This window comes from Mesocricetus auratus, unplaced genomic scaffold (genome assembly GCF_017639785.1).
Source record: "Mesocricetus auratus isolate SY011 unplaced genomic scaffold, BCM_Maur_2.0 Super-Scaffold_100007, whole genome shotgun sequence".
NCBI classification, from domain to species: domain Eukaryota; kingdom Metazoa; phylum Chordata; class Mammalia; order Rodentia; family Cricetidae; genus Mesocricetus; species Mesocricetus auratus.
Window position 1 is genome coordinate 46,266,754 of NW_024429191.1, and position 25,953 is coordinate 46,292,706.

Here is a 25,953-nt window from a genome sequence, read left to right on the forward strand (position 1 = left end):
CAAACACACACTGTGTGGTATCAAAGTCTAAATCTCTCTATATTGCTTTTTCATAGTACACCTTTATCTTTATTTCTTCACATACCTCAGTTCCCATTCATTTAACTGAAACTGGCTTTGGAGTTGGATTGGCTCTCCTACTCTAAACCCAAGCATATTATTTAAATACAATTCAGAATTTCTGTATTATATCAAAGAGCCATTGATATGAGACAGAAGAAATAAAATGAGGGACTGTTATCTATGGATTTCTTTTTCTGAACAGTCTAATTTCCTCCAGGTTTTCCATCTTCCCTATTGTCACCTCTTTTGTATGCTTACATATGAAAGTTAAAATATTTCTTTGTTAACAGTAATGTTCGAGTTTTCCAGAGAACAAGGGATTTCCTGACAGCAATCTTCAACTGCTTCTGAAAGAGAATGAGGATCCACTTCCTTGACTTCACCTGATTCGACTGGAGGCATCTGAATTGCCCCACATCATTGACTCCACCTGACAAGCACTATCCTGAAACTGGCTTGAAACTACATCACTCGACACAACTCCAGACCAAGGTACAGAAATAGCACATCTTCTACAATCTGACCAGAGCTTCAAGATAAGAGCTTCAATCAACACTAGAACCTCAGTCAGGAACTTCAATCAAGCAGCTCCTGCCATACTGAGACTGTCTGATCTACTCAGATTTTGTTATACTAACATTTTCTTTTCACAGGTCCCCATGAGATTATCATCGTCCCATCTCAGCAGGAAGTAGTTTTGAGAATTCCACGCCCCCTCTCCCTACTATTGATATTATAAGATTACACCTGTTAGTGTTAGTTTTCAATTATTTTAGAGTTGGGATTGGAAAGAGGTGTTCATATTTGGGTGTTTCTTTAAGATAAGTTTAGGTTTAGATAGAATAGATGTTTGATACATTTTGTTCATGGACACAAGTTAGTTGTCCTTTTTTAGACTAAAAGGGGAATTGTAGGAGGAAGTCTATGCCGCCATGAAACATGTGACTTACTAGAGGCGCATACAGATGAGGTAATAAAAGGGCGGTTTACCACACCGCTAACCACACCCACTTTAGGCAGGACTAAAGACGTATACGGCTGGACATAAAGACGTATACGTATGTAGGCAGAACTACGTCACTAGCCAAGCCCACTTTTGGGCATGGCTAGGGGCGTTACTGGGGAAGGCATAAAAGACAGCGCACAGGAAGTCTCGCTCTCTTTTTCCTGGAGTTCGGCTTCCGGTCCAGTCGCTAGCTGAGATCTGCTGGGCTTCTCGGGGTTTGGTATCGTGTGAGTAATTTTCAACATAAAATACTTAGCTTCACTTTCCGTAATTGTGTGTCGCGTATCGTTACAGCGTCAGTAAAGCCAACAAATCCTCACCTAGCATGCACAAATTCTGATTGCAGCTTGACACATGTACACCCCCAAAGTGCTGCACTCAAGAAGTTGAGAGGTAAGCAATATTGTCAAAGTGTAGAGACTGATGGCTACCACAACATGAGGGGATGAGAAGGAAGGTGACGGTAACAAGAGAGAATAGGAAGGGATGAGAGAAAGGGGAGATGGGAAAGGAGAGGAGGTAAGGGTGGGTATGACAGGTGCGAAGTTATAAGAAGAAGTAAATTCTGATGTTTATTTCACAGCAGACTGAAGTTAACTATAAGGCAATGCATATTTCAAAATAGCTAGAAGATTTCAAATGGTCTCGTCACAAATAGTAAATGCTTGTGGTGATAGATATGCTGACTGCTCTGATTTCTCCAATATCCATATATACATGCACCAAAACCCCAAGCTATACTCCATAAATATATACAACTCCAAGGGTTCAGTAAAGCAGATAAATAAAAGGAGGGCAGGTACTAGAATAAAACTGGCTTTTTACTAATCACTGACTTCTAAATCCAAGTCCTATAACTAGAGGTCTCAGTCAGTAATGGGATGTGTGCTTAGCACATGAGGGGACTTAGGTTGGTGTATTGAACCACAAAAAAATAATTAAGTGATGAATTAATTTGTTCAAAGTTCTCACCTTCATTTACGGGTCTAAGGGTGTTTGTCCTCCGCCCATTATGGCTACCACTGGCACTCTCTTTCCGACTGGCCCTTGTTGTGTCCCTGTGAAGGCACATTTCCTCCCCACCTTTGCTCTTGCTCCCTCTGCCTGGAATCCTGTCCCACTTTAACAGTCACGTCACCAGGTGTCTGCTCAAATATTACCTCTTAAGAGAGTTTCACTGCCTAATCTGTTTAAATGTCACATATCTGCTATTTCTTTGTCCCTCTTTTTCCTCCCAAAAGAATTTATCACTAGGTGATATTACACGTCAGTTTGTAGGCTGCTCCACAGACATACATTTGCTATAGTAATTTACATGAAGACAGAGCTCCGCACATAAAAAAACTCCCTATCACATAGTAGGTCCTCAACAAATGTTGGATAAATAAATGATGGAATGAGGCTATGCTGTCATTATGTTGTTGGCTCTCCACTAAGCACTGTATTAAAATTACTGTATTAAATGCTAGAATCAACAGTTTCAGATGCAATTTTTAAAAATCATCCTAGTGGGGGTAGAGGGGATATTTAAACTGGTCCACTAGAACCCCATCTTTGAGGTCAAGCTCGAGGACTTTTCCATTATACTCTACCCACATTTCAGGTAGAGTGCTGAGTTTGTCCTGATTTTAAAACATGTGTATATGTCTCTGTGTGTGTGTGCATTTTTCTCTGTGTGTATGTGTCTGTGGGTGTGTCTGTATCTGTGTGCGTGTATGTATGTATGTATGTATGTGTGAGTATGTTAGCTGCATGTGGATATCTGAGGAAGCCAAAAGAGGGAGTCAGATCTCCTGGAGCTGGAGTTACAGGTGGTTGTGAGCCACCTGACATGGCTGTAGGAACAGAACTCAAGTCATCTAGAAGAGAAGCAAGTGTTCTTAACCATTTATCCATCTTCCTAGCCCTGACAATTCTTAGACTGAAAATTTCCAGAACTCCCTCAATCTCAAGCAAACCAAGACGGGAGATCACCCTGCCCCCAGCATCGATTTGCAATCTTCCCCTCTCCTTTACTGTTGCATTTAGTTGTATAGTAGATTAAAAAATGTTCAGGCCTGTAAGAACAGAATATTAGCTCTATGCAGTGAGTAGGACTGGAAGAGTGATAGACTGTGTGTAGGCTGGCTCATCTGGTTGACCTCTCTAGACAGCAGCATGAACACAGATGATGGTGACATGGCTTCCAGAGGTCTCTGGCAGTGGTTGCCACATTCTCCTGAAGCTGATCATTCCTAAAGCCCAGGTTCTTCTGTTTCCGTGGCCCCAATCCTTCTCCCTTTCCTAAACTATCACATTACTTCCAAGCAATGCCCTAACAATGCATTCATTAATTCATTTAGTTGCCACAAGAACTTTGTGAATTAAGCATTGCTGTATTCCCTCATTTCAATGAGAACTCAACTAAGACTCAGAAAGGTTGTTACTACCTAATCCCCATACCTTAAATGGTAAGAATTTGATGAATTTAAGATTTTCTCTTGTTTACTACATAATCATGCAGACTTTAATGCTATAAATCCATATTTTGACTGTGTTCACCAAAAACGTAACTTTTTAAAAAATGATACGTTGTAGTCCCATTGGTAGTAACTAACATCACTGTAGTATGTTGACCTTAGTTCTTATAAGGCTTTATACAAAACAAAGCTGATAGACAAAACAAAGAATGAAAGAAGATACTAAAACTAACAGGTATATGCCACAGGTTTGAAGCCATGCCAAAGGTCTCCAGTTTACAAAACAGACCTAGCTGGCTAGATCTATTCTCTGAACAGAATGTTTCAAGCCACACAATCTCCCTTATTATCTTCAGAGAAAGTTAGCTGCTTTGTTTGTGATTCTGAAAAGTGCATATAATTCTAAAGCATTAGTGTATAAGAGAATCTTGCAAAGCCAGAACCAGTTACCTTGTAGCAAAAAGGGCAAAACAAACTTGGAGCCAAAGGATAGTTGTTTGAGTTCTCTCTCTACCACATATTCCCTGTAGATGACTGCTAACCTCACCACGCCTGTCTCCCACTTGCAAAACTATGATGTCTGTGTGCCCAGCTGGGGCTGGTGGTTCATAACTCGACTCACAGCATTTGGGAGGCTGAGCAGCATTTTCACCATGGGTCTAAAACTTTTACGTACTGCTCAGAAAAAGAAGGGGGCAGGGAGAAAAGAAAAGAGAAGGAAAGAAAAAAAGAAAACCAAATTTTCTGTCTTGCAAAATTTCAATAAATAAAAGGCTGCATGGTTGCAGTGGAGAAGGCTATGTGTTACATTTGAAAATTTTGATCTATGTGTTCTTGGATTTCAGTAGGGTGAGGAGAGGTGAGATTTTACCTTTAGCACAAATTGGGTGACCTATACAGAACCTCAATTTCTGATTCTGTAAGTTGAGAGATAGACTAGAAAATATTCCAGGCTCCCTTTACTATCCAATAGAGGCATTCAGTTCTTTAGTTGGACAATTCAAGTATGAATTAGTGTTGTCCACTAATGTACTTGTTCTAAGACATTCATTCAGAAACCTCTATTCCTGTTGGAGAAACTCCCTGCTGCTCTTTGAAATTTCATCTGGCACATAAACGCTTAGGTAGCCCAAGTTGTGAGGAGTGAGGCATGATCCTGCTATCAGCACAATTAATTGCCCTTTCTTCTCAAGTATCCTGGTAAGGGATGACCTTGACCATGCTTCTTTCCTCGTCCTCTCCTTCTGGCCTTGCTACAGTCCTCCTGTCCTATCTGAATCTACATTTCCTCCGACTGCATCTTCCATTGTAATTGGTGCCCAGCTTCCCCTAGGAAAATCAGGGAGTTGCTTTCTTCCTCCTCAACACCTGTTCACCCATTAATCCCTAGCCTAAGCTGCCACCCTCAGCATCCTGCTAATGTCACTGTCAGGTCACCCTCCTCACCGATACAATGTCCTATCCCTGATCCTCTCTTTTTCAGCTTCTTTAAATAGTCTTTTTCGTATATCTCCCTCTTGAAGATGTTACCACCCTTGACTTCTTTGTTGGCTCCAATAATAAAGTGACCTACACTGTAAAGTGAGAAAAGATTTTGTAAGGAGACTAGACAAAATCTTCATTCCCAGAGCTCCTCTCAGATATGAGAGAGAAGAGGACTGGCATGATGTAGAAGCTATAAATTATATAGCATAATGGTAGGATAAAGATAAGACTTCCAAACCAATGAGACTCTTGAAGGTGATGGGTTTTTATTACCTCAATTTTGGCAATAGGACTGTAGCTTCATCTAAAGGTCCAACTCATCTGTTTGAAGACATTAAGCATGTGTAGGTTTTTATGTATTGATCAAATTATAATACAACTGTGGAGACAAAGAAAGGAGGGAGGGGAAGAAGGGATGGAGGAATAAAGAAAAGGAGGTGGGGAACCGTCTTGTGAACTAATCCACTCCTGTGAGACCTAACTCACTCTGATAGACCAATATTAACTCCTTCACAAAGGTGGCCATGATCCAATTACCACCCAGTGGGCTCACCTCTTAAAGACCCACCATCTTTAATAGTGTTACACTGGGGACCATGCCTCCAACACATGAAACTTTGAGATACAAACCATTGCAGATGAGGACTCACTTGGGTCTTTGGACTGCAACAATGGGGTACTACTTTTCATTTTGGTGTGTCCTTGTAGAGTGATCTTTATTTGTATTTCATTTCTCCCTTGCTTTGTTTCTTCTTTCTGCATTCTCAACACAGTCTCCCCATGAGTGTATATTTTCCTTAATAGCTTGGGCTATCACCTCCATGCTAATGACATTGCCTAACCTGCATCTTCAGCTTTCGCTTGTTTACATGTATGAACCCAGTCTCTACCGGCTAGCTATGTTTTAAATCTAAACTCATTTTCCTGCCTACAGTTTCTCCTCTAGGCTAGTGTCAGGGACCTAGATTACCAGGCTGAAATGAGGGGCAGAAAAAAAGCAACAGTCTTTGATTCTTCCTCCTGCCTCCAGCCCTGTAGTTATCAAAGTCCCATGAGTCTTGCCTTCGGGATAGCCCTCTGGTGTTCTCTTTCCTTTTAAACCTCTTAATCAAGGCCCTCTTCAGTTTATACCATTATTTTTCCATTTAGTGCAAGTAACATATATGACACCAATTTTAATATATTGGCATAATGAAGGTAAGACCTCAAAACATAAGCCTGAAACTCACAAGGATCTTAATTATTCCCAAACATACTTCATTCATCGCATGACTGCTTGTGGGGAATTAGATCTCTTTTCTTATTATATCTAAGTGGAATACCATGGCAACCACAACTTATGATGACATACAATGCTCTTCTCTCTGGATCTGCAGCTGGACCTAGGGCCACTAAGGGCACAAAGACTATGACGGCCACTCTACTGCTCTGGCAATTTTTAACACGGATCTGAACTCTTTAATATCTAGGGCTCTCAGGGTCTTCTTTTACCATTATATTCTATTATCAGTTCTAGATTCATCTTCAAAAATGATATGTAACACCATATATATATAATCTACTCAAAATGTTCCCCTATGATATCATAACAGTGACCTGGCTATATTGCTGGGCATTAGAAGTCCACTGTAAGCCAGCCCAGTCTTTATCTCCAGTTTTCACGTGCATCTTAACCTTGTCCATTCTGTCCTGCACTTCATCCAGCCTCACTTGATTGACCTGCTAAAATACATCCTGGGAAGTCTGATTCCAAGCTGTGATTCTTCAGTTCCCTCATGCCTAATCTCATCCTCATTCTTCTAACCTTTATAAAGTCTACCTCTTTTGGACTGGAATATGGCTTAAAGACACAGCACTTGCCCTGAATACATGAGGACCTGAGTTTAATCCATGACACAGAGAAGATAATAAAGCTCTCCTCCTTTGGAGGGTAAGGTAGAGGACAGAATCAAAGGGTCGCTTTGGGAACAGAAACTCTGGATCTACATTATTTGTGAACAATTACCTTCTCCCTTAGGCCTCATTTTCTCACTTGAATAAGGATGTTTAAAAGAATATAAACAGTATAACTCTCTCATGATAGCAAAACATAACAAAACAGACATTTTATGTGAATGGCAAAAAAATCATTTTCCATCCACAGTCACCACCACTCCACTCTAATTATAATTAGTAGTGTGTGCGTGCCTGTGTGCGCGTGCACGTGTGTGTGTGTGTGTGTGTGTGTGTGTGTGTGTGTGTGTGTGTACCATGGGTTCATATCGGGTTTATTGATCAATTGCTTTCTACAATTGTATTGATTGTGGTGTTATTGTTGTTTGAGACAGGGTCTCTTACTGAACCTGGTGCTTGCTCATTCAGCCAAGCTGACCATGCAGCAGTCTACTGAGATCCTTTTGTCTCTGCCTCCCCAGAGACAGAGGATAACAGGTTGCATCAACACTGTGCATAGTCATTCATATATATATATCACTTCATGGTTTTCAGATGCTTACAATTAAATCTGACCACTCTTCATCCTACTCATTTGGGTACTTAATCTTTAGAGAATGACTTAACATGTCTATGTCTGTGTATCCTGTTCCTATTTCCACTGTCAAGCACTTTAGGACAGTGACCCTACCTCATATCCCTCTTTGCCATCCCAGCACAGAACCTCGTGTCACATGTGCACTTAGCAGTGTCTTGCCTCCACATCGAGAGTTTAGAAGCATGGGTAATAGAAACAGAGAGGATTTGAGTACCATTCCTGATGCTTGCTGGTTCTATGGCCTTGGAGCAGCTACTTCATCTCTCAGAGACCGGGTTTCCTACATTCTAAAATAGGAATGATACAAGCACATACCAAATAGAATGGGTATGAAGTTCCAAGGAGGCAGAGTGGGGAAAGTGTGGTAACTCCTTAATCCCTATTAACTAAAGAAGCTGGGGATCCACTCCTTTTTTCCTGCCTTATCACTTCAGGTCTCTTTCAGTCCACATTCTCTCATCAGTCACCTTGGTTTGCTCATTCACAGAGCATTGACTGAGCATCTGCTAACTCAGGACATGGTAGCTTGAGTAAAAGCAGCTACAGAAGCCCACTAAGTTCTTCACTGCTTGGTGCTGGACCAATGTTTCTATACAGGTTGCATCCCTCAGCATTCTTCTCTTGTTTCATAAAACAGAGAACAAATAAGATGCTGTCCCAACGTTAAGTCACTGTAACAAATGCCAAGACCCACAGTTATTCAGGGCTCATCTTGTGGTTTAGTAGTAGAGTGCTGACCTAGTGTACACAAGGCTCTGGATTCTAGGCAAAGGAAACCAAAATAAAACTCAAGGGTATTCACATTCCTTTACTGAAAGCTTCCTAGGATCCTTAACAGAATAGAATGTGTGACTGTCTAATGGGAGTGAGTAGAGTTTGCACATCTCATAAGTTGCTTGCCTATGGAATGGTTTATTTCTCTTACCCTCATTCTGTCAGATCTACTTTGAAAAATGTTGTGTGATTTTTTATTATTCCCTCCCACTCTTCCTCTGCTCAAAAGTGTGTTATAGAATGTTATTTACCTTGTCCCCTGTCCTCTGGAAGTGGCTTCCTTAAGCATCTGGAGGAGTTGACACTGAATCTTCCATGCATTCAGTAAGCATTGTTTGTAACCATACCGTGGTGCTTTGAATGACTCGGACTTCTATCTGTATTCAGAATCACTTATGTTTCACCACCACCATCCTCCAAAAAATTCCTCAGTGACCATAGGGCCTATCATATATTTCCATTAAAACCCACAACATCACTCAAAACTCTTTTATTCCTGTTTTAACCTGATACTAGTTTGTAATCCATTTCTCAAACTATAGCAGATTTTAAAGAGTAAAACAAAGACAAAAGAGGCAAACTTAAGCTTATACATGAGAGGGTGGTCATGAAGGTCACCCCACATCATGTTAACTAAATAAGGTGTGGTCATTGCCCACACTATTGATCATCTATTGCATAACAAATGACCAGGAGAAGTTTTCTGCCCTTCCCTGACCTTCTTAGCACACTCTGCCCCAGTTCCACTCAGCCCCTAGGACTCTCTAAGTCTCAAAGATCTGTGTCCAACGTCAAAATCCCTATGCAGCTGACTTGGCATAATAAAGCCTCCGCTGGTCATTTATCCAAGTAATTCAACAAGAGTGAGAGATCAGGACTACGACGCATTTACATCTAATGAGTAAATGGTGATCCCCCAAATAGAGCCAAGCTAGAATGCTGGGCTGGCAGATTTGGGAGTATAAAGAAAGCTGGGGGCCACGCTCCTGAAATTGCTCCGACTGCAGCATCTAAGGTAAGTACTCAGAAGTGTCCACTTATTTCCCACATAGTGTTGATTAACCTGGTTGTGTTACCAGTCAAGGGCAATACAGTCACCCTTACTAATGAGATCGGCAACACTGCCAAAGCCCTTGTACTTTAGGAGGATATTACAAGGGGGAAAAGTTATAAAAATTCATACAATTAGGAGACAAAAAAGAAAACTCACCTGCAGAATAAAAACTGATTTTCTAGGTAGATGCCACATCGTTCAATTAATAGATTAACAACGTGTTAATGTGTGGTAACTCTTTGTGATTACCTTAAACAATTTGGAGGTTTTATGATGATATAAATCTTGGATTACTGGACAAAAATTCCCATAGTGCTGCTTGACTGTTAATCCATATTGAAATGCATCCTAACCTAGTTATTACTGACTGGTTTGTATGTTGGTCTTGCATGGGGAACATTGTGGATTTTGCACTGGGTCCAGTTTAACAGCACAAGTAGTACCCATCATGGCAACTCTAGCTTTTGGAGCCTCATGACACTTTGCTTTCAGGCTATCATCTCTACCTGAGAACTTCCTGTCTTGGAACTCATGGGGATAAAAGGAATCTTGAGGGGTTTCTGGTAACTCTGTATTGTTTTATAGGAAGGAGTGAAAATCCAAAGAATTTTCAGTAGCTACTTAAACAGAGCTGGCTTTGCCTCTGAGTCTCACATCCTTTGAGTAAAGGACTCAGCATATGAGCTAATGTCTCTGAAAACTTTCTTTGAACTTCATGGTATTACTGAGGCATATTAAAGACGTGAAAGCAAAGGAAGCAGCCAGTATACCAAAACCTTACCGAATGTTTCTGCCACAAGCCATACCATGCCATCGTCTCTGGCTCCTTTAAAGCAGTAACTGGAAGTCTGTTGAAATCAAGTTTGATAATAAAGATTTTGCAGAGAACTCCTTGAGATGGTAATGTGCTTCATGAGCTTGGGATTCTCTGGCCTTAGATAACTTTTTGGATGCCCCATCTCCACTTTCCCCAGGAGACTTGAGAGTGTGCACAGGCTCCCTGCTGTGATGGCTTCAACTGTCCTGTTTATAACATTTGATCATGTTTCCATGATGGTTTGTCTAGACTCATGGGCTTGTCTCTCACTCTTCTTTGTGTAAGACTTATTTGAGCATTTTTCTTGACCTTCACTAAATTTTGAACTCTCCTGTGTCAGAGACAGTCTATCTTTATTAAACTTCTTTTTTTTTTTCTTTGTTAAACTTCTTAAGGAACTTAAATGCCACTTTCCACATCCATTATTTTCTTTCTGAAAATAAAAATAAAATAAAAAGGTGGTGTGATTAAACAATTACAGGGAATGATGAATTAACCCAAAGTAAAAATATACAAACTAGAAAATTTCTTTTCATCCTACATTCTCCACTGTGCGTAAACACAAATCAGAATAAGCATGTTTTCTATATTTAAAAATATTCTTGTATTCATATTTCTTGTTTGATTGTTTTTGCTCTATGAATCAGCCCCAAGAGGACATCCCATTCCCGAAGGATACTGAAAGTCACTCTGGGAACCAAAACAGTAAGTTTTGCTTTCAGTTTGATCATAATGGCAGTCATTGAGCTTAGCAAACACCATTTAACACATTTTCAACCTTGCCATATATCAGTAAGAAAGAAGCTGAAATCAGTGAGCTGAGACTGGTCACTAGAGCATTCTTGAAGGTGACATTACAAAATCACAACTTCGACTGAAGGAAGAATACCTTCCCTTGCTTACACTGTGCTCAGAAATGCCTTGAACAAGAGAACTGAGTTTCACATGGGAGCTGTAGGTCTATATACTTCATCAGCCCAGACCATGACACTCAAGAGTCACTCTTTACATGCCTGGAAAATTGTGGTTGACCCTTGGATACAGTCTGAACTCTTGAATCCACACAGTCATGCCTCTGTCACAAACAATAAGGAAAGAACAAGGCAAGATCATTCAAACCTACTCATAGGTGGTAATAAAACCCTTCTCATTCCAAACTTTGTATTTCTTAGAGGTAATACTAAATGAATTGGGAGTAAAACATCCAAGGGCCACTGAGTTGTGATCACTCTGTAGATGGCAAGAAACTGGCTGAGAAATTTCCAGGAGAGGGATAAGTCAAGGGCAATGACAGGGTACATCCAAAGCAAACAGAGGAGCACTCAGGGATGGTGATGGAGATTGGTGGGAAGGCAAACATGTCAGGTAGAAGGCCCTTGGAGACAGGAACAGAGCAGATGGCTGAAAGGGCACAGCTATGCAGTGTGAGAGCTGGTCATGCTGGAAGAACTGAAAAGGGCTCATTAAGGGACCCTGTGAACGAGAGCTTGGGGGCCACTGTGAGTCATTTACAAAGAGAATTTGGTCAGATCTAAGGAGATGATATTCATCGGGCAAGAATGAATGGTTTTACACTTGAGTCTCAGCCCTCTGTTGCATAAATATGGGGAGAAGATTTGACTTAGCAACCGCATGCCCAGAGAGGATTGAAGGACTTTGCTGAACCATGAATGAGAGTCAGCAGAGTGACATGGCTGCCAATGAGCAGTCACCACCTCGGTCATTACACCTAGGTCAAGAGAGGTGAGGGCACTCTGGAGGAGGAAGAGGAGGAGGACACGTGTTTTGGATATCACACTTGATGAGATTAACAGACGTCCACTTGGGTAGAGTGACTGGGACAGTAAAGGAGATACAGAAGTACATGATGGGAGAAACAATGAAGATGTAACTGGGGTCACGAAGCACAGAGATGATAAAGCTATGAAGAGCTGACAACAGTCAGGGACAGGGTAATCTTACAGAAGAACCTGGACTTGTCTTTCCTTTATCAAGAGCTGGGACGGTAACTGATCATCCTAAAGTTATAGACGGACTTTACTTCAAGCAGCAGGTACCTTTGGTCTGTCAAATCTGCCTGACATGGGGAGAGCTGTAAGTGAAGGTGTGCAAAAACACTTGTGAAATAATATTGTAAAGACAACTCATTTCACCCAGGTGATACTATGAGGAGACACTAGACTTGAGCTACAGTTAGACAGCAGCCAGTAGAAGGAGTGGGGGAAAGAATCTCTATCTGAAAATTAGTGATGATTTGAGGCCTAGAAGGGAAAGTCTAGTTTTTCTAGAAAGACTAAATATAATTCAACCATCAGGTGTTGCTCACTTTTCCCACCTGCAGGCGCTATTCATGTATCACCAACCAGGTGACAGAAACAGAAAACCTATAAATCCATCAAATAGAAATTAAGGGCAGGAGAGATTGCTTGATGGTGAAGCACTTGCCAACACAGACATGAGGCTAGCCTGGGCTACTCTATCTCAAAATGAAGCAAAATTAAATTAACGTACAAGCTATACTAGTGTATTATAATGTAATCAAATTAAAATGTTGATGTTTTCAGGTTCCACATTGCAAGAAGCCTTTGAGACTCTACAGCTTGTCAAGTTGAAAACGTAAGTGTCTAAGAGTAATAACTTTGTTATTTGAAGAGATAATTAAAAGATAGTTTGACAGGCCCAAATGCTTGCTGTCCCTTTCCTTCTCTAAATTATACTACGGCATAAAGAGCTGGTATTTAAAAAATTAGATTTACTTTAACCAAGCTAACAAAGGGCATGGCAATTCAGCAGACACTGAAGAGATTTCAAAATGAAAGAGAACGCTGGCTGTTCTTCTCTATCATTTCTTGGTTTTGAAAAACACCATTTTCAAAAATATGTTATTTATAAGGAATTTGATAGTACATTTTAAAGAATTCATACTTTTTCTCAATTCTAATTTCTCGTCTGGTGCACATTGGAAATACCACCTCCTTGCATTTTTCACTTTAAGAGTATGTAGGGGTCCTAAGACCACAAGGTTGGAGAACTGCCACTGTAATGTAACCCACTTAAGCCACAACAGTGGAGGCTCCCTTCGGGGGAAAAGGAAGGAAAAATTATGATTCTTTTTATTCTTCAGAAAATAACCAAGTCATTTTAAAGCAGCATGACAGCTAGAAGCCTAGGAGCCCTCTTTGTGGATACTATATTAAATCCCAGTTTTTTCTCATTAAATCTTAACCACGAGTCACAGCTGGCTTAAAGGAGCCACTGGCCAAAATAAAACTGAAGCGAAAATTCATCAGAATAAAGCCCAGAGCTAAGCAAACCCTTCACCCCATTGAAGGCAGCATCTGTAGAATCACAGAAAGGCATTTCAACAGTGACTAATGAAGAGCAGTTCCCAAAAGGCCAGACGGGAAGAGAGAACTGGAGAGAGCTTGTCCTCGCTTTCAACATAGACTTGAAAAGATATGAAAACACTAGCTGTTTAAGAAAAATATAGGAAGATGCATACTGAAGCTGTGCGCGCGCGCGTGCGTGCGTGCGTGCGTGTGTGTGTGTGTGTGTGTGTGTGTGTGTGTGTGTGGTTTAATCCGTTTCATTGTAATTATATTCTATTTCAGTCACGGGAGAATGAGAGGGGATGGAAATGAGAGGGGAGAAAGGAAAGGAAGGTTGATGTGTGGGGGGCAACAAGGAGGAGATGGGAGAAAAGATACAAAGAGGGAATGAAGCGGACAGGAGGAGAGAGACATGGGTCCACGCTACACCTGGATGTGGTGGCTGTTTCTTCATGTTAAGTAGGATGAGGCGGGAGCCCAGAGAACTCATGTGACTTGAACAAGGTCACTGATGGGATGAGTTTTCTAGCTTGAAAGCAGAGAAAATGCACGCATAGAGGAAAAGGCCAAAGAAATGTGACGACTATAGGAAAGCATGGCACGGGGCTGGGAGGACCTTATATGTACCCCCCACATGATGCAGCGGGCTCTAAGACGAGTGTTAGTTAGACGTTGTCCCAACCTGATAGTGCTATACACAAGTGGACTTTAAACAGTTGTTCCAGGCCTGGTGTTCTTCTCTCTGTAAGCATAGAACTCCCCCCCCCGAGAATCCTGCTATAATGCAGGCTCTGCCTGAGTTGTCTCAGCTGGGTCTGAGATTCTATATTTCCTGATAGACCCCTGATGTGATAGCTTGAGGGCAACACTTGAGCAGGAAGACAAAGCCACAGTGCCTCTCAGAGAGCATTCTGGACCAACAGCAGCCACATCACCTAGAAACCCGCTAGAAATGTCCATTTCCAGCTCACCGAATCCTACAGGAGAGAGCTGGGGTCCAGCTGTCTCCTTTAACTAGCTCCTAGAGGGTTCTGACACATGTTAAAGTCTGGACTGCTTGCACTGGACCAGCGTGCCTTCCCTTAATTACCTTGTTACCTCATCAAGTGAACTAAATCTTCTCGTTCAAATCGCTGTGTTAACCCTGAGCTGTATGAATTCTCTATTAGGAAATTGCTGGCATTCCAAACACTGTTCCCACATTTACATAAGGGCATGGCACTCAGGTCACAGGGCTCAAGCAGAATGAATCGTTTAGGACGTACTTGCCTAGGATGTGCTTGCCGGAACCTTCTTTACTGAATACGGTGGCTGCCTTTACTTTGCCCACTTGATCTCTAGATCTGGTTGTAGATCTCTCAAAAGACAGGTTTGTCCCAAGAGCCTCTGAATCTGCCCCTCCTCCCATACGGAATAGCAATAAAGGGGCAGAGAGTGGGTGGCGTACTTACCCAAGCCCAAGCCTCACCAGTCCCCGCTGTCTTCTCAGCCCCCAGCAGCCATGAGTTCAGACGCTGAGATGGCCATTTTTGGAGAAGCTGCTCCCTATCTCCGAAAACCAGAGAAGGAGAGGATTGAGGCTCAGAACCGCCCATTCGACTCTAAGAAAGCCTGCTTTGCTGTGGACGATAAGGAAATGTATGTGAAAGGCATGATTCAGAGCAGGGAAAATGACAAAGTTATTGTCAAGACCCTAGATGACCGGGTAAGTGTTGATCTGGAATGATGTAGCATCCTCGCTTGCCTTTGGAGCAAACTACTGGAGATTGCATGCTGGGACATAATCATCTGGAGTCAGGACAAAACTTAGTTTTGGCATTCTGTGGTGGAAGAGGGAGAGAAGGCTGCTGTCACCACACCTTTGCTTCTGCCACTTCCCTCCGAGGATTTGGGCTGGGAGGGTTTTGTGGTGTTTGCTTTGGTGGAATAGGACAAGTAACAGTAAAATAGACTGGTCTACTTTAAGAAGAAAATGATGTTGGCCATTGCCTGCTGGACCAACTCAATACAAGCTCTAGGCTGTAGGATGCTTACAGAGCAAACTCAGGGACCTTCATTAGTTCGGGGTGGATAATCACAGTGCACTCTTCGGTTCAATCCTTATGGGACATAGATCAGATCTCTGTTGTCATTCCAGTCTCTTTGCAAATCTATGTCAGTCGTGGCACCTACTTTCCAAAAGTTTGCCATCTACTGTAGGGGGTGCATGTCAGGGATGAATACTAATTCAAATGCAGGCACAGCAAACAGATCTTGTTTACATGTTTTCTCATTGAACTTAACCTCTGACTCCAGCTCCTTTTCACTGAGATAGGGAAAATAAAAACTCGGTTTTCAGTCATTCTTGGGGTCTCCCCCCACTTCAGAGTTGTGCCCCATTTTCACAACCTTACAGGAAGTCATCCTGGACCCATTGCCTTCATGGTGGATCTACTAAGAAATGAGTGTCAGGATGCAGAGACTTCCGTCCCTGTGGGCTCTTTTGTGTGTCTCTCTGTGGGCTCAGGTGTTGGGGTAGAAGACCTTCTGTCCTCGTGAACTTTAGCCCACACCAGCAAGTCTCCTTCCATCACCCCCAAAGCTCTTCTAAGAACTTCAGTTTTAGGAGAGTAAAAGCCAGCAAACCTTCTCGGCTCTCTCTTCTTCTGCCCTACTTTCTGTGCCTCCTGAGAATGAAGCGCAGAACCAATTATATGCCTGGATAGGAAGCAAAGGTGGCAGCAACACAGAGAGGTGAAATTCAGTAATTATCTCCAAACAGTTTTCAGCCACGAACCATCATACCTGTCCAAATGTTTAACTATGACAGCCTAGATACAAGCAATTATCGGAGCTTTGAAGAAACAGGAGAAAAGAAATGGGGCGTGAGATGGGGCACCTGAGCAGGACTCTGGGGCTTTCTTTCTGGAGACAACTTTAATAAAGATATTCCAAAGAAGCCTATAAGCAGGGTGTTGAGGAGGGAAAGCACGGAACACACGAGAAAAGCTCTTTCCAACCTTTGTCTCATAACATCACTCAGAGCAGCAGGTCAAATCAAGGCCTCACCTTTGACTACCTTGAGCCCCACCTGGCAACTCTAAGGACCAAACTGCTCTTTAGCTTTATACACCCAATTCGCTTTACTGGCACACACGATGCCAGAATGCCTGGGGGCACCAGACTAGAATCAGTTTAGTCAAGGAAAGTTACTGCCAGGTCGTCTCTGGGCATGGACATGGTCCATTAAGTTGTTGTGGCAATGCCCCGGCTGCACTGCAGTGTTCCCTATGCCACCTGCCATAGGAGAGCACAGCTCACTGGCTCTGCATCCATCACTTGCTTTCCCTTGTTCCACCCAAGGAGCTCACTCTGAACAGTGACCAGGTTTTCCCCATGAACCCGCCTAAGTTTGACAAGATCGAGGACATGGCCATGATGACCCACCTCCATGAGCCCGCCGTGCTGTACAACCTCAAAGAGAGATACGCAGCCTGGATGATCTACGTGAGAGCTGTTTGACCTCTTTCTATTTCACTTATCTCTCTGAGGAAAAACAAGATCCATAATCTTTTGAATTTCCCACAGACCTACTCGGGCCTCTTCTGCGTCACCGTCAACCCCTACAAGTGGCTGCCAGTGTACAACCCCGAGGTGGTGGCAGCCTACCGAGGCAAAAAGCGCCAGGAGGCCCCGCCCCACATCTTCTCCATCTCTGACAACGCCTATCAGTTCATGCTGACCGGTGAGTGTGCTCTTGGACCCATATGATTGTAAGTCATTATTGGCTAAGTACTTGGGCCCTTTGCAGACCTCTTTCATCTAAACAACACAGTGGTCAGTGTGAACTTGGGAGTGTCAAATGACTTGGGAGTAAATGACCAAAGCTGTTGCATTTTTCTTTACAGTAGTAATGGTTCAGGGCAAAGCCAGGGATCCTAGCTAAAGTACTCTAAAGTTGTACTCATTTGGGAGTTTATGGAACACAAGGACACTGCTCCCTATACCACCAATTCACCCCACTATGTGTATATACACTTAAAAGAGGCACTAACCACCAACCATTTAAGGAATGCAAAGTCCGAGGGGTATAGAGTGCTCCTCTGATCCTTCCCAAGACATAGACACATGGGCACACTGCCACATCACTGGGCCTATGGTCACTTATCTGCTCAACTGTCATCTGACTTGACTTACCACAGAATAGGAGGTGAGCAGTCATGATCAGAAAACCCTTAAAGATCAAAGGGCACCTTCAGAATCCTCACCATTCCTCCAATTTATTTCCTTTTGATTAACTGAATTTATACATTTAAAATGGAAGGTTGGCATCAATGTTTGTATTAGCTTGCTGTGGCCACTGGGACAGAATGCCACAGGTTGGGCATCTCAATGAGAAATGTATTTGTAAGGATCGTGAAAGGAAATGTATTCAGGGGTGCTCACCAAGCTTCTGCAGTTTGTAGGCAACCTCAGGTGTTGCTTGGCTTGTTAGGACACCACCTCTTCCTCTCTGCCTTCATCTTCCCCTGGTGTTCTCTCCATGTGCATATGTCTTCATTTGTTCCTATACTACAGGGACACAGTGATGTGGATCAGGCCTCAGCCTATCCCAGTCTGATCTCATCTTTAATAATACCTGAGCCTCATTTACATTTTATTTCCAAATGAGGCCATTCTGAGGTTTTGGGTGTCAGGACTTCAATATATGAATTTTGGAGTGTCGCAATTCTATTCACACACTTTCATAAATGGAAAATCAGTATTACTTTATGGAAGTAAAAAGTGAAGACCAAAAAATTGAGATGACATTCAGTCAGCTAAAAGTTACAGCCTCCCAACAGCTCAAGACACAAGGCTTGCTTCCCCTGTTAAAAAAAAATATGAGCAAGGAGTTCAGATCTACAGACAAAAATAGAGCCTTTATCCCATGGTGCTCACCGCATGAGCATCCCACTTTCAGGGAATCTGCATAAATTCTCCTACAATGATTAGACAAGCCTAGCAAACTGGCAAAGCCAGAGCTTGTGTTCGAGGAGTCCTCAAAGGGTTGTTTGCTTTTAGACCTACCCATTACTTATGAGTTTGGTTTTGCCTGTTTCTGTGTTTCTAGATCGAGACAACCAGTCCATCCTGATCACGTGAGTAGCCCATGTCCACATCACGATGGCTTTGAGGCCAGCAACTTCTCTTCCACTCTCCTTTATCCCCCTTACTTTTTAATTGGCAGTGGAGAATCTGGGGCTGGGAAGACTGTGAACACCAAGCGTGTCATCCAGTACTTTGCCACCATTGCGGTCACTGGGGACAAGAAGAAAGAACAGCAGCCAGGCAAAATGCAGGTGAGGGATTCTGTGCTCAGTCTTCACGTCTCCTCTTAAGTCCCCAGCCCTCTAAGCATACGAAACCCTTGTTCTGAGGCTTCAGCTCCCAGCCACCCCATACACACCAGACCACGTCACACCATGCCACGACATACGACATCATGTCACTTCAGAGACCCGAAGAGTGTTCAAAGGTTTGTGCCGAGAAACTGGATGAAGCTCAAGGGTACATATCTCTGCCTAAATCACAGTCACACCGGGGACACAGCTGGGATTGGTTCTGTCTGTGTGGATCTGGGGTCTACCTAGCACCAGCTCTGTCAGCAGCAGTTGTGTGACCCTAGCATACTTCCCACCTCCCCCTTTAGAGAAAGTTTAGGAGTATCATGGGTTTTTAAGAGGGAACACACCAGAATAGCCAAGAAGATTTCTTAAGAAGGTGGAGAATTTGCAAGTGACTAGGTCTCAGGTTGACTCCTCTTACTGAAGTGCATATTTTAAAAGGCTATCATTTGTAATAATGCATCAGTAGGAAAGAAAGGGTGTTGAAATGGAGGGGAACATGTTCCAGTCTGTAATCTGCTACAGCTAATTTACCACAATGCTTCCCTAATAAAAGCCTCCCCAGGAGGGAATCCTGAGACTCCACTGGAAGGCTGTCCACATATCAGCCCTGACCATTAGTCACCAAAGACCCATCCCAGAAAGCAGGCCTGAAGTTCTCACCTTTCCTTTCTTTGCTTGTTATTAGGGAACACTAGAGGATCAGATCATCCAAGCCAACCCCCTGCTGGAGGCCTTTGGAAATGCCAAGACTGTGAGGAATGACAACTCTTCCAGATTCGTAAGAGCCAAATCAGTTTTTCAACTCTGTCCAGTTGCACCCATTCCTTAAATTCTACGTATGAAAATCTGCTAGATATATTGAGCCTTAGTCTACACTTCAGATCAGTTGATCTAAGTAGAATTAGGAAGGTGTTGGCTTATTTCTGGCAAAGGTAAGATGCTTAATATTAATTACAGAACATTTGGCCTATAGCTCAGGGTTATTACTAACCAGTTCTTACTTCCAAATTAACCAATTTCTATTAATTTAAGTATTGCCATGGCTTTTACCAGTCTGTTGGCATCTTGTTTCTTGGGCAGCTGCTTGGGTCTCTCCCGACTCTACCATTCAGTTTGGCTTTGCTGCCTAGCTATATTCTCATTTGCTATAGGCCAAAGAAGCTTTTTTAATCAGTGAGAGCAATGTATATATTCACAGTGTAAGAAGGGTTATCTCACAGCAGTGGGTGCATCTCTCAGAGACTGTGGCACTGAGCCCTGACTATTCCTTCCTTGGCTATACCCCTTGAACTCAGTTCATTATCCCATGCACACCTGTCTTTCTGGGTACACAGCTAAGCACCCCCTTAGAGAGGGATATAATTGTCTATTACATGTGTTATACACACCTGGATCAAGTTGGTTATTGTGTTGACAATGCCTTTGGGAACTCTGCATTGGTACACCCAGTTAGTCATGAGGTCTCTTTGCTTGGTACCGATTCAGAGCCACACTCAGATCTGTCTACTTTCTACCATTCAGGCATTTACAGGTTAAGGGCTAACTTGTATTGTCCTCCATTAAGTTACTAAATCCTGAGGAGTCCTCTAACTTTTTGTAGACTAGTCATAACATTCTGAGACTATGCCAAGACTTTGCCCTCAAATTCATTCACAGTGTAGTAGAGGGCCAGTTAAGCAGATAATGTAAGAAAAGAGTATATACATTGTGGGTGCATTTTATCATTGTAAATTAACATAAATACAGTTTCATAAATATATCATATAAATAATACACAAATATTTGATATATAGTGTTTTGTATGTGTGTGTATGTGTGTGTGTGTGTGTGTGTGAGAGAGAGAGAGAGAGAGAGAGAGAGAGAGAGAGAGAGAGAGAGAGAGATCTCACACCCAAAAGGGGAATAACAAACCCTGAGTTGTTCATTTGGGAGTCAGGGAGGTTGGTCTGGGCTGGGTACACCTGGAAGATGGATTTGTTGTTAGGAAACAGCGTGTAAAACTAGGATGAGAAGTCTTGCAAGCTAGACAAATTCTAGGGTGTTCAGGAAAAGTGTGAGAAGCCAGGTCTGAGAGCAGGGAAGCCATCAAGACTGCCATTGTCCTAAGCAGAGAAGTCAGAAAGTGAGTCTGTGGACTTCCCCAGAGATGCAGGAACATGGTCAGCACTTTTAGCAGAATTCTCATAGCCTTGGATGATCCAGCCTGGAGACATGGGTGTCAGGACACAGAGAGGAAGGAAGTGTTTCTTCCAGCATCACTCCCAGCCACATATGTCTACCCACTTCCTTACCCACATCTCAGAGAGTAAGAGGCAGCATAAATAAAATAACTTGTTTGTCAACATGCTGTTGGACAGGGGAAGTTCATTCGGATTCACTTTGGAGCCACGGGGAAGCTAGCGTCAGCGGACATTGAAACTTGTGAGTCCACATAATGTACAAAAACGATGCTTAGTTGAAGGCATCACTCAAGATTCTGCAATTTCATGATTTGTTGTTGTTGTTGATACTTTAGATCTCCTGGAAAAATCTAGAGTGACATTCCAGTTATCCAGTGAGAGAAGCTACCACATTTTTTACCAAATCATGTCCAACAAGAAGCCAGAACTAATTGGTAAGCTCTGTAGATGCTGTTTTTAACCTTTTGATCAGTAGTGGGAATAGTACCCAGACTGAGTGCTGCCTGAGGAGTTGAAGCACCTTCATCTTTCATAGACTTGCTCCTGATTTCAACCAACCCCTTCGACTTCCCCTTCGTGAGCCAAGGAGAGGTCACGGTAGCCAGCATTGATGACAGCGAGGAACTGTTGGCAACTGATGTAAGCATGTATCTATTTGTTTGCATAGAGCGTTACGGAGTTCATGAGCTGAGACGCATCTTAATGTGCTCATGGGAAAATAGGGATCCATAGATACTAGCTGATTAGACTTACAGATTGTCCCACCCACACCACATCACAATATTTCAAAATGGGAACCCATATAGTTCTTCAAAGCAGAGTACCAGTTCTACTCTCTGCCATTTGGAGACAAATCTCTTTTTTGAATTTATAATGTTTATGAACATTATTTGGAAGTTTTCAGATTGCAGAAAAGTAGAAAACATAAAAATAAAGCAAGACAAAACCCTCCACACTGCAGTGGTCATTTCATTTTCCTTTCTCTCTTCACTCTAGATTCACTATCTCCTCCTCAGCACACTGGGCAGACACATAAACTTCTTTCTCTGGAGACTGCAGATCTAACCATCATAACTAATAACTAAATGTGTTGAGAACAGGCACATAACAAAGACAATGAACTTTACCTTCATTATTCTCTTAAGTCTTAAAGGCGTCTTTGACATGACTACCACTATTGCCCCATTTTATGGGTGCAGAAAGCTGACTCTTCAAAGAATTTTAAAAGAAAATACACAACTTTCTTGAAAATACAAAGTCTTTCTGCAAATGTAAACTTGTCTAAACTCAAGTGTAGTCAACTAGGAGTGGGGTCCCATCTCCATTCTTGCTGACCCTACCCTCATAGAAGCTTCTAAAGCTATGGAAATGAATCTTGTCCTTCATCAGGACGTATCCATCACCCATCACCCCTACTTTTATTTTGTGATGTTTCCAGGTGACACTGATTACTTAAGGCAAGTAGAAATTTCTTCATAATCAAATAAGCCAAAGACAATGGTTTCCCTAGTCTCCAGTTTAGGAACACAAAGAAGAGTCAGGCTTACTGGTATTCCAACCCCAGAGGAAGGGTCTCCTAAGATGTCCCTCAGTGTATGTGGCAAATTAGTTTCCTGGCAATCCTTGGATCTCAAATCCTCTGACACTCAAATCTTTTCTATAGAGTACCATACCATACTCTTTGCACCCATTTGCCTATGTGCTTTAAGCACTCTCTAGACTATGATACCTAAGACAGTGTAAATGATAAGACAGCTGTATTATATAGGCATGTGTGTAGGTCATGCATGTGGTTGAAGGCAGCTATGAATGTGGTCCAACAAAATCATAAACTTGCTCTGAAAATTATCAGTTTATTTTGCGTTTTTAAAAATTACCCAGTTCTCAAACATGAACTCTGTAGATTACAATGTCACATTCAATGTCAACACACATGGAAAGTGGAAATGTGTATATAATATGCTTAGTACAGTGAATCCTCCCCAAATATTTTCAGTTGTTGGTGGTTGAATCCACAGATAAGGGCTCATCACAGGAAACTGTCACATGTCTACACCTTAGCTCTCCTACTGCTCTCCCTACTGGTGGCATTTCTTTTGGGTGACAGTTAATAGTCTGAGAGAAGAATGCTTTTTGGAGATTATATTCCCCAAACAGTAATGCCTTCTCTTTGTCCCTTCTAGAATTTAGTGAAAGGGTTGTTTAATGTAGTGCAACCTCACCCTGAGACATAGATATATACCCGTGAGATAGGATATGGACTCATGGATGGCTACCATTGCCCCATGACCCTTCATCCTTCACTAGATCCTCGCATGGACTTTCCTGCCTACAATGGTGTACCATCCCAGCAGTGTCTCACTCTTCATTATCATCCCATTGACTCACTGGGTCTATTATACCAATTCAGACATGTCCAGGCATGTTTCAGCCCTACCAAAGGACAGTGCATGGACTGTAAACCTGCTACATAATCAATGTATGTACCCAGAGAAGACCTTTTTGTGTTTCATTTGAAGATTTTATGGGAAGAAGACGGGCAAAATGGTTTTGAAACCAAATGAACAATCACTGGATTCAGATTAGCTCTAGCCCCATTCCATGACATCCTCTCTATAGGATTCTGGGCAGATTCTTACCCTCATAGAATCCTACTTCTTCACCCATAAGTCTGTATATCTACAAGGTATGTTAACATGAGGGTGTTCACACCACATACACACACAAATACACACACACACACACAGGTATATGTACACAAAACATCTATAAACCTATAAGGTATTGTATGGATTTAACAAGATAGCATATAGATAGTACCTCATCCAATGTCTTATATAAAAGGGTACTCTACAAAAATTTGCCCTTTGCTTGTTTGAAAATTGGTACTATTTCTCCATTACTGTCTATGCAATTTTCTTTTTCCCATATCATACAGTGTTTTTTATAGCCTCATTCAGAAAATAACTCATCTACATGTAGTGGGAAACATAATAGCTAGTCCTTATCTGATGAAAGAAAATAAATACCTCATTCTCTTCCTACAATCTTCATTCACCTAAACAAACATACTTAAAGCTGGATTTTAGCCTTTAACTTGACACATGATGCATTCATCTACTTATATGAGCAAACAGTGTTTCATATCATACACAGAAAGGATCCCTGAGTCCCTCTTCTTCCTTCTAGAATGCCATTGACATTCTGGGTTTCAGCCCAGAGGAAAAAGTTGGGATCTACAAGCTGACAGGGGCCGTGATGCATTATGGGAACATGAAGTTCAAACAGAAGCAGAGAGAGGAGCAGGCAGAACCAGATGGCACTGAAGGTAACTGGACCTGAGGAGGGGATGGGAGCAGATTTCCCATGTTCACATGTGGCCCAAGCTATGTGAGATAAACTTTTCTTCTCTACCAAAATGATATGCCCTGAATTTGAGTTGTTCAAGGTTCATTACTCATATCCTAAACAAGTCCACTCATTACATTAAGACTTATAGTGTTAAATGGGCATCTACTCTCGACGTCAAAGTTTGCCCTATTTTAAGGTGGACTTGAATGAGTGAACTATTAGACTATTGCTAAGTGAACTTCCATTTCTCTCTATGCATACTAATAACAATGACCAGGACACTGTCATGATAATTTGGACCTAAAATGAAAAACCCTCTGATAAAAAGGGAGTCAAGTTTTCTTCCTCATGTCACTCCCACCCTGAACTTGACCCTGAATCAAAAGCTGGTGAACAACTCTTCCTCTTCATAATTCTCACCTGGCTGATGGATCCACTCTCTTTTACCCAGAGAAATCCTGAAAGTGAAGCTGAGGGGAGTGGGAAGAGAGGAAAGTCAACAGAACTCACACCACCTGATGGTGCCTATTCTTTGGCCATTTCTTCTCTCATATGCATCCTAAATATTCCATGAATAATTGTGGGTTCCCCTCCCCCACCCCTCCCCCCCATTCCCCACCTCTGCTAATAATCCTACCTGTTAATTTACCCCCACAGTGAGTGATTTGGGTTGGTTAAGCCCGGGGGCATCAAGGCTCTATAGCATGGCTTAAAGGTTAGGATCTAAAGGACTTTATCAGTGTGTGTTAAGGCTCACCTGATTTGTTTCTCTCCACCTGGATTAATCCCCCCCTTTGTCAATGTAAAACCACCTGGTCAGTAGCATTACCCTGGGTATGATAGCCCATATACTCAGAGATCACACCCACACTCAGGGGAAGATTACACAAGATGTGCACAGGAGCTGTCTTGGGAGCTATCTTAGATGCCTGCCTACCTCAGTGGTACATGGTAGGAAGAGAAACAGAATTCAGAACAGGGAACATTTGGCTCAGGGTAACTGTGGGAAGCTTTTTAGAGTAGAGGACAGTAAATTGGACTCTGAAGGATAGTTAGGATTCTGAAAGATATAGGGAGAGGCAGACACACTGTGGTAAGCAGGGATACAAGAGAGATAATGTAGTTGAAACTGAGGAAGAGAGATGGTCCACTCTGGCTACACACAAAAAAGGATGTGTGACACATTTACATTTGGGAAACCACATAAACCACTGACACTCCAAGTAGCAGGGGGATAAATCAGTCAACATTCAGCCTACTTCAAGCTTGGGACCTTGGAGAAAACGCACCAGGGTCCTGCCCTAGAGATCATGTACTTCATGTTTAGAGAAAAAAGAACCCCAACAAAGGAGACAGTGGGGAACTGTAGTCAGGCATGAACACCTATGATGATGATTCCAATCTGTGTATCAAAAGTAGTCCACTGGGAGCTCACAAAACCCCAGGCATGGCCCCTGATAACCCTAGAACCCCAACATTGTCACTAGCCTCCAATCTTGCAAATGACAAAACTAAAGCATGGAAAAACAAAATCTG

General features: G+C 42.3%; 1 protein-coding gene across 5 annotated transcripts in view; it reads left to right on the forward strand.

The window, feature by feature from the left end:
* Positions 1-1,259: 1,259 nt before the first annotated feature.
* The window catches only part of Myh13 (myosin heavy chain 13), a 62,861-nt gene continuing 38,167 nt past the window's right edge, over positions 1,260-25,953 (forward strand). The window contains exons 1-13 of one of the 5 annotated variants that reach the window (XM_040748898.1): positions 1,260-1,296; positions 10,836-10,893; positions 12,753-12,804; positions 15,007-15,222; positions 16,860-17,003; positions 17,085-17,241; positions 18,610-18,637; positions 18,727-18,838; positions 19,572-19,664; positions 21,244-21,307; positions 21,402-21,500; positions 21,602-21,705; positions 24,256-24,394. In XM_040748898.1, coding sequence (XP_040604832.1) covers positions 15,019-15,222; positions 16,860-17,003; positions 17,085-17,241; positions 18,610-18,637; positions 18,727-18,838; positions 19,572-19,664; positions 21,244-21,307; positions 21,402-21,500; positions 21,602-21,705; positions 24,256-24,394 — 1,144 coding nt within the window. In that variant the 5' untranslated portion in view covers positions 1,260-1,296; positions 10,836-10,893; positions 12,753-12,804; positions 15,007-15,018. Of the gene's footprint in view, positions 1,297-1,415; positions 1,463-9,313; positions 9,333-10,835; positions 10,894-12,084; positions 12,242-12,752; positions 12,805-15,006; positions 15,223-16,859; positions 17,004-17,084; positions 17,242-18,609; positions 18,638-18,726; positions 18,839-19,571; positions 19,665-21,243; positions 21,308-21,401; positions 21,501-21,601; positions 21,706-24,255; positions 24,395-25,953 lie in introns of those variants that run through there. The other 4 variants (XM_040748900.1, XM_005067604.4, XM_040748897.1 and 1 more) reach the window with 4 other exon arrangements.